This window comes from Acanthochromis polyacanthus, chromosome 12 (assembly GCF_021347895.1).
Source record: "Acanthochromis polyacanthus isolate Apoly-LR-REF ecotype Palm Island chromosome 12, KAUST_Apoly_ChrSc, whole genome shotgun sequence".
NCBI classification, from domain to species: Eukaryota; Metazoa; Chordata; class Actinopteri; family Pomacentridae; genus Acanthochromis; species Acanthochromis polyacanthus.
The window spans coordinates 39178611-39187496 of NC_067124.1; the positions used below are offsets into that span (position 1 = coordinate 39178611).

Consider the following 8886-nt stretch of genomic DNA (forward strand, 5'->3'; position numbering starts at 1 on the left):
TTTGAACAGTTTTTAAAAAGCCAATAAGTAGTTACAAACTTAAGCCTAAAATTGTGCGACATTTTGATTTAAAGTGAATTTTCATTTGACAATCAGGTTTCTGCAAAAAACCCAGTGAGACATTATGGTGGAGATGTTGACGATGTTTTTTGTCCAGACTGGTTCCTCAATAATCAGAGTCTTTATCTCCTCCATCAGTCCACCAGTAGTTCTAGTGTCTAACAGTCTTTCTGCAGGCCTCCAATGGGATTTGGTTCTTCCAAGTGTCCATCTCCAGCTCTTTGAAGGCTTCCTCTCCATCACTCTACTCTTCAGTTCCTCCAAAGATTCTGGATGGATTCAGGTCCAGGCCCCACAATGTGCAGCTCTCTCTCAGTGATGGACCCTAACAGCAGCTCACAGTGACTAGAAACTGACTAGAGAACTACTGCATCAGCTGTTCTACCTTCATACTGGACTAGAATCTGATTGAACATGGAGAGAACCAACAGGAACATCTGGGACGAGATAGAAGCTGCATTTTTCAAGGGATATACATAGTTTCATCCAGTGGAATGTAAAAAAAATCCCACACAGTTAGTGTGTATAGCTAAAATTCATCATTAACATCTCCAACACAGTGTTTTACTGAGTGTTATCATTTCTTTATGTCATTTCCAGCCAGAAGAAACCTGCCAGTCAAACACAAATGTACCATAAATCTACATTTGGCATGGAGAGGAATCATTCTGTGTCTTTTTTGGGTCTATAACTGACTAGAGAACTAGTGCATCAGCTAGAACCTGATAGAACATGGTGGGAACTAACAGGAACATCTGGGATGAGATAGAAGCTGCAATTTCTAAAGATTTTTGCCAATTTTAAGGACCATGAACTATTCTGGATGCGGCATATTTAATATAAGTTCATCCACAGCAACTCTAACACAACGTCTTACTGTCTTTTAATACTTGTTTATGTAATTTCCAGTCAGAAGAAACCAAACATAACTTCATATAAATCAGAATCTGTCATGGGGATGATGATTATATGATCAACTCTTACTGTAGGACGCTATAGCCTGTGTCAAAGTGTTCCAGGATAGATGAAGGTCCCTGGCTCCTCAGAGCTGCCCTGAACCCTGTAAGGACGAGAAAATATCCAGTCACCAACACAGCAGCCTAGCATGATACCAAGGATCAGGATCAGAACTTACTGCTGAGGCTGGACGGCAGCTGTTTTGGGGGGACCACATCCTGAACCACGTACTGGTTGATCCCTCCGGTCTTCACCAGGTCGCCCACGCACACGGGCACCAGAAAGTCCCACGACATCTCTGAGTTAAGAAGAAACATGAGCTAACCCAGCAGTTCGACAGCAGAGTAGCTTCATATCACCAAGCTGGTATTTAGCTTAACGCTATCTGGAAGGCTAAAGAACCTAAATATTAGCGCTAGCTCACAGTCAAGACCGATTTAAACAAACTGAAGCGATCCACTGACCGTTAATTGTTGTTGTCGATTCTGATAAACACACAAACAACAGCTAGCTAACGAGCTAACTAGCAGGGCAAACAAAACTGCGTAGCTTAGCTTGTTAGCTGCTAACTAACGGCTAAACCAAGACAGTTGTCGGGCTGTTGAGTTCTTACCTGTTTAAATAACTTTTAAAAAATCCGAGCTCACCTGTAGTTGCAACAGTTTTCGCCACAGTTTAAGCCTCCGTAGTCAGCAGGTAGCTCCGCTCTTCTGCTCACCGGCTGCTAACGGTCCGAAGCTTTTCAAATCCGCTCCGGTACCGCGCCAAAACAACGACGCGCTAACGTCACATACATGCGCCGTCGATAGCAGGAAGTAAACGAAACCCAGTAATCAGCTGTTTTTCTCGAAGAGGACAGGAACACATGAAGCTGCTGAAGTCAGACGTGAATCTCTGGAATGTATTATTATTAATGATAAAATCATAATGATAGCAATAAAAACAGTAATAATAATGAAAATGACAATGATAGTAATAATGATAACTTTTAAAAAGTTGATCAAGTGCTCTGAGGGGCTAAAAATAAGAAGATATTCAGGGATATCATAACAGGAGGCTAGTCAGCACAAACAGAAAGAAAAAGAAAAGACCAGGGAAGCAAATCAGTCAATAAAACAAATAAAGTAATGAAAGCACCATTGTGCTGTTGTTATTGAACAGAAGCTATGTGATACTTTCACTATGTACATATTACAATAATCAGTTCTTTCATTACAGTGCAGTCTCCTTTTAAACATATTTTTCTTAATGATTTGAGTTCCTTTATCGATGCTGTTAATTCCAGGAGCTGGTAAACTTGCCTCATGTCAGAAACTCTATTTATTCTTAATAACTTTATTTAAACTCTGGTTCACTACCATTTTGCACTAAAACTCAGCATGACTTAACTGTAATTTTGCACTTGAAGTCTTGTTTACTTTTTTAAATATTAAATTTTTTTAACTTGTACCTGTAAGTTTACATAATTGTTTAACATTCATTTTCCATCAAAACCAGTTGTTTTTGTCAGTATTTATAGAGCTAATTAGACACCAGAGTCAAATTCCATGTATGTGTTCACATACGTACTGTCAGTAGATGATTCAGATTATTTAATTGTTCTACAAAGACAATATAGATCTATTCCATTTTATTTGCTGTGTGTTTGCTTTAGGTTTGTTTCCCTCCTATTTTATTGCCTCCAGCTACAATTTCTGCACAACACTGTGGAGAATGTCCAAGATGTCACCTCTTACTTCAATTTCTTCACAACACTCTGAAGATGTTCTTGCACTTAAGAAGGGGCTTGTCGCTACGACTTTTTTTTTGTCTGTGTGGGATTATGGCAATCTTTTGGATGGCTGACACCGTTTACCAGAAGGATCTGTCATTGGTATACCTTCATATGTAAGGCAGTACTTGGACTACTGCCGCCTACATTTGCTTCTTAACTGCACAGAAAATTTCTGATCTTTACTTTTCTGTTCACAAGATCATTTGTTGCTTTCTGTTCCATATTCTTGTATTGAATTTGGTAGAAAGGCTTTTGTCTACTCTGCACCTTCTGCATGGAAGGTGTTGCAGAAAGACTGGAATCCAACCGAGTTAACCTCCTTGAGTGGTATAAAATTGTGAGTTCCTGAGGCCATAACATGCACTTGTTTGTCATAACTTGCTAGAAAATTTAATCTTATTATGTTTTTGTATTTTAACTGTAATTTTTGTAACTGTGTTTTATAATTGCTGCTGCCCATCTTGGCCAGGACTCCCTTGCAAAAGAGGTTGTTAATCTTAACGGGATTTCTCCTGGTTACATAAAGATTAATCAATAACTAACATTTCAAGTTGTGTTTTAGCAGGACTCTGTTAGAGACGGAGTGTATTAAAGTCTGAATATAGACGGCAGCTTGAAAACTGTGAGAGAAATGTGATTTGTGATTTTTCAAACTGTGCCTTTCGCTCTCTGTGATGTTTTTGGACCACTATTGGTGCTAAAATGTGAAAAAAAATCTTAAAATTACTTCACAGAACTCCAACTACATCTGCGGTAAACAGACTGCAGGCGGTTCAGACTGATAAAGTGAAACGTCGCTCGGTCTGACCTCGTATCAGACTGATGACGTCTGTTTGGAGCAACACTTCCTCCTCCTGGACAGCTCTGAGAACTACAGCTGATTAAAATTCACAGAAAACGGAGACAAAGCAGCACACGGGACAGATTGTTTTTTGAGGTAGTAGCTGTATTCAAATGATTGACAACACAATCACCCCTTTTCTCCCCAGTACCAATGTTTCAGCTACAGAAATGACAATACTTTGAGAAACGCCTCACGTTCTACGCAGCACCCAGTCAAAATGTTAGAATGAAATGGTTCAACTCACTACCACGGATGACCAATACTGTCTGGATGCAGCATTTGTCTTCATATTCATATCTGCCCTCTTGTTACACGTAAAAAATAAAACTAGTGTTCCGAGGCTAAGCACGAGAAACTAACTGGACAACGAAGCGTAAAACCAGCCCTGGCCTGTTTTCAGAGAAATACTTACAGTTCTGCAGTCGTACGTGTGAACACAGTTTAGAGTTTGGTGGAAATTTCAGCTGTTTGATGCATCGGGGCAGATGTAGTGTTTAATACTCGCAAAACAAAATGGAAAAAAAAGAAGAAGTCACAATAAGAGCACCAAAGGTAACGAAAACAAATCTAAATTAATGTTAAATACACTTGTAACCGCTCGGCTCCTTCACACTCAGCATCAGACCAAGGCAAGAACGTAAACCAAAAAAAAAAAAAAGCACCAAATGTTAAGGAAGATGAGAAACAGAAAGTTCTAGTAACTAATGAAGAAATGTTCTTCTCATATTCCATCCAGGCAGGACGACAGCAGAGTTTATTTCCTCTTCCTGTCCTGGGAGCAGCGTGGACAGTACCTGGAAAAACAGAAACACAGTGGAAAACTCAACGGCAAGGTTCACTTTAGTGGGAGAAATCTGTCCTAGATAAATGCAAAAGCAAGCGGCACTGTAAGACATAAAACAGAACACATGCTACTAAAAACACAGAAAATATGTGGCATACATACACTGCCTGTAAAAAAGTCTCCACCTGGATTTAACTGAACAAATAGTTCAGATCCTTCCGTTGGATAATTACTGCAGTGATGAAACAACTTCTTTAACCCTAGCTGATGCAGTGAGGAGCTTCTCATTTCTTAAAAGTTGGAAGACATTTCCTGTGGTCATGGAAAGGATGTTAATCTGTCTCAGAAGGATCAAATTATTGGCCTGCATCAAGCAAAGAAAACAACTAAGGAGATTAAACGTCCAACGCATTATTAAAACCTGAAGGATAGTGGAGAACCATCTTAGAGGAACAAACTCTTAAATGATGGTAGGAAACCAACAGTAGAACTCACAGCTGTTTAAAAGTGAAAGTAAGAACATTTCCACATGAAGGGAACTCAAAGGATTGGAACTAAACAGCTGTAGCTCTAAGAAAACCACTGATCAGTGAGGATGATCAGAAAAAAAGGCTTCAGTTTGCTGTGGAGCATAAAGGTTGGACTCTAGATCAATGAAAGAAGGTCATGTGGTCTGATGAGTCCAGATTTACCCTGTTCCAGAGTGATGGGGGCATCAGGGTAAGAAGAGAGGCAGATGAAGTGATGAACTCATCATGTCTAGTGGGGGTTAGGGTTATGATCTGGGGTTGGTCAGGTTCTCCAACGTTATGTTCCCAAAGAATGAGGTCAGCTGAAGATACTGAATGAGCAGGTCTTTACATCAGTGGAGTTTTCTTCATGTTCCAAGATGGTGATACCAGGATTCATGGGTTCACATTGAGAATGAGTGGATCAGGGAGCATGAGATGGATTGACCTCCACAGAGTCCAGACCTCAGAACCACTGAGGATCTTTGGGATGTTCTGGAGAAGACTTTGTCCGACTCTCCCATCATCAATATGAGATCTTGGTGGAAAATTAATCCAACTCTGGACAGAAATAAATGCTGTGACTTCTCATGGAAGCTGCACCTAACTGTTCATTAATGAGTTTGATTGACAGCAGATAAGAGTGTTTAAAACAGTTCAACTACACAGCGGGAGTCTGTACCTCTTGCCTGAACTAAACAGAACATACTCTGGAAACAGGACATGTGATGAGTCCTAAATAATACCGTTAGCCTGCCTGATGGTGCCTTTATAAACGAGCCATGAGTAGAGCAGAGGTGCCCATGATCTTCCTCTGTTACAGTCCAACATTACAGAACAACAAACAGCCTCAGATTGAGTTTCTCACCATTTTCCTCTGGGTTTGGTCGTCAGGCCCACGCAGGCGAAGTGGAACCACTCGATGGAGCACTGCAGAAACACACGAGTAAAACTCTGTGGAGAGCACTCAGCGGACAAAAACCACCACTTTAAAAACGCACGATGAAGAACGAGCTGCTCACAGAGAAGCTTTATTACAGTGGATCAGTCTGCGACCTTTTCACTGAGGAGGAGGCATCAAACCGCAGCAATCTGAAATGAACGTAAAGGAGCAGGACTGCCCCGTTCTAACCGATATCTAACATTATTTTAACTCTGTTTATTATTAATCGTCTCGCGACCTTTTTAAAATGTGAACTGGAGTTATTGTTATTAAAATAAATACACACATAAATTACATTAAATGGTATCATGTCTGGTGAGGTCATTAACTCTACCAGATAAGACATTTTCAGTGTTTTTCTTTTTGTTGTTGTTTTGATTGATTTTAAAATGAAATGTCAAATTTGGCATTTTGCTTTATATCCAGCGTAAAATGTGACCTTTCCTGGATTCATAACCAGGCTGATAGTAATGAATATTTTCACTGTCGATCATGAACAACATAAATCAACAAGTTGTTTTAGCCTCTCATGAGTGAAAACTGTGGATCAGAGTTTCCTCAGATGTCTAGTTTAGTCCAAAGATCTTCAGTTTACAGAGGAAAGAAACCAGAAAATATTCACAGTGAAGAAGCTGAAATCAGAGAATTTAGAATGAATCGATGATTATAATAGTTACTTACGGATCTTATGTTTAAAGTAAAACACCACTAAACACTTGATATGCAGGTAATGAGCAGCAGGAAAACTCAACATGTCAATTGTTAAATTAATCTCCAGCTGTTTTGATCATTGAATTATCAGTTTAATTCTTTGATTAAACAAACAGTCTAAATAAATGTGAATATTTTCTGGTTTCTTTCCTCCACTATGACAGTAAACTGAAGATCTTTAAGACATTTGAGGGAACAAATGATTGGAAGTCAAGAAAGTTTTGAAAATGAAATAATTATTAAAAGTTTCAGCACTATGTCCCACATTCCTCTGGTTTGGATCTCCTCCAACACTGAAGTAAAGACCAACATGAGACCGACAGGATCTTTAAACCAAACTTACGTCGGTGTTGTCGCAGCCGATCATCTCTCCGTAGGACACCTGATGACACAGACAGTAGGTGGGTTCGTTTGGATCCACCGGCATGTCCAGGACATCAGACGGGTGGACATTCCCAAAGTTAGAGGAAGGACTGTTGAACTCTCCTCTGCAGGAGGAAACAGAAATTATGGACTAGAACAGCAGGATAACACCTAAAACGAGCAGATGAACTACGTACGGCTGAAGGAGTTTGACTTTCTTCTGTGCACTTTTAGGACTTCCGTCTTCATCTGAACTCTTCACTTTAGACCTTGTTTTAGCCGTTTTCTTCTCCTTCTGTCTGGTGTCTGCTGGAGTCACACAAACTCTCCGTTAATGGATTCACCGCAACCATCACATCAACAGCATGGAGCAGATTAAAGGCAGCGTCCACTCACCTTTCTTCCCCTTACTGGAGGTGGAATCGTAGTCTGTGCTCTCGATCTGCTTCTCCTTCAGGTCTGCTTCAAACCGAGCCAAGTCTGTGTCCAGACGTCTGATGTGTTTATCCACCTGTACACAGTTTAGTTAGCGTCATGTGTCGATCATATTTCCTCTCAGAAGGTTCTGAGTGTGTTCTGAATACCAACCATCTCATAGGTCTGCATGGCCAGCTGCACCTTGTCATCTCCAAACTCTTTACATTTACTGTAGGACTGCTGGATCTGCCTCAGGATGGACAGTTTCTGCTCTGAGGACAGAGTCCGAGCATTGGCGGTGTACTCTTTAGCCAGGGAGTCGATCTGCCCTTTTAGATCTATAACACAAACAAGAAGAACGTCTAAACAAGGAGAACCATGGTGATCGCAGACACAAAGCTCTCAGACAGCACAGTCCTCCTCCAAAGGCTGCTCATTCCCCCATGTGGCATTATTAGAAATACAGCATTTGTTCATTAGTTATTTGGTTCTCCAGTTTCCTAGATTCAGTCTAAATGTGGTTCTACTGAAGTTCTGATATAAATAAAATGTTTTCTCACCCTCAGTGCGCTGGTCCAGATCCCTCATCAGATTAAAGTTCCTCTGCAGCTCGAAGGGCAGGTTCTCTATGCCTGGATGGAGAGGAGAACACAGTTTAGTAGAACCTTCAGTGAGATCTACAGGAAAAATAAGTTTAATAGAATCCTTAAAGAGATCTACAGGAGTCATAACTCAGTTTAATAGAGCCCGTTATGTGATCTTGAGGAACAATAACTCAATTTAATAGAATTTTCAGTCAGACCTACAGGAAAAACAAGTTTAACAGAATCCTTAAAGAGGCCTACAGAACAATAAGTTTAATAGAACCTTTAGTCAGATCAAACAATAACTCAGTTAAACAGAACATTTAGTCAGACCTTCAGGAACATGGACAGCACTGAGACGCAGGACTGCTAGCCAAACTGAACGTTAACTGTTAGCATCGTTAGCTCCTGACTTAGCATCAAACTGCAGCAGAACTCGGGTTCTCCACGTTAACAGAACATAAGAACGTGTGAGAATAAACCGGGCTATAATCTGTCAGCTCTCCGTCTGCATCCTTTCATCCCTTCGCTGCGATGCGCGGCTCCAGTAAATAGACGGAGCCCAAATCCGCCTCCTGCCGTTACTCGGTACCAGCAGCCGTTTCCGTTAAACTAGAACCGGCTGCCGGAACACAGAACCAAACTCCGAAACGAACACGAGAGAGGAGACCGGACCGCGTTTCCAGCTCCTCTACAGACAGAATGTGCTCTTACTGTCCAGGTAATGCTCCAGGTACATCCCCGCCGCCATCTTGGACGATGTAAACAACACAGTTTCCGCTCCGGAATGCAGCGATCTGATTGGCTGCTGAGGCCTTCCAGCTCAAACCGACTTGGATGAAAAATTCCAATCAGTACTGTGCTAGAGCCGCTGAAACGCATTAAAGCTGATTATTTTAAATTAAAAAAATATTTTAAATATTTCACAACCAGTTTCAAC

General features: G+C 40.8%; 2 protein-coding genes across 3 annotated transcripts in view; both read right to left on the reverse strand.

The window, feature by feature from the left end:
- Positions 1–3609, reverse strand: part of ncapd2 (non-SMC condensin I complex, subunit D2) — a 50248-nt gene extending 46639 nt beyond the window's left edge. The window contains exons 1-3 of the mRNA XM_051956561.1: positions 1665–3609; positions 1196–1315; positions 1045–1120 (exon numbers count right to left, since the gene is read on the reverse strand). Coding sequence (XP_051812521.1) covers positions 1045–1120; positions 1196–1313 — 194 coding nt within the window. The 5' untranslated portion in view covers positions 1314–1315; positions 1665–3609. The remainder of the gene's footprint in view (positions 1–1044; positions 1121–1195; positions 1316–1664) is intronic.
- A 107-nt stretch (positions 3610–3716) lies between these two features.
- ing4 (inhibitor of growth family, member 4) lies at positions 3717–8785 on the reverse strand. 2 transcript variants are annotated; one of them, XM_022216063.2, is made up of 8 exons: positions 8661–8785; positions 7923–7994; positions 7534–7700; positions 7342–7456; positions 7143–7251; positions 6926–7070; positions 5797–5858; positions 3717–4429 (listed from the first exon to the last, which is right to left on the reverse strand). In XM_022216063.2, the coding sequence occupies exons 1-8, from the start codon at positions 8695–8697 to the stop codon at positions 4390–4392; spliced, it is 747 nt and encodes a 248-aa protein (XP_022071755.1). In that variant the 5' UTR covers positions 8698–8785; the 3' UTR covers positions 3717–4389. The 2 variants fall into 2 exon arrangements, with proteins under 2 accessions (XP_022071755.1, XP_022071753.1); XM_022216061.2 differs by having other exon boundaries at positions 7143–7254.
- Positions 8786–8886: the final 101 nt, after the last annotated feature.

What these genes read in the sequence shown, in the direction of transcription:
- ing4 (XM_022216061.2), bottom strand. Translation starts at nt 8,697, where the DNA reads ATGGCGGCGGGGATGTACCTGGAGCATTACCTGGACA. An exon ending in TCTGGACCAGCGCACTGAGG is followed by an intron (nt 7,701 to 7,922) that starts GTGAGAAAACAT and finishes TTTGTGTTATAG; the next exon opens with ATCTAAAAGGGCAGATCGAC. An exon ending in ACCAAACCCAGAGGAAAATG is followed by an intron (nt 4,430 to 5,796) that starts GTGAGAAACTCA and finishes CTGTTTTTCCAG; the next exon opens with GTACTGTCCACGCTGCTCCC.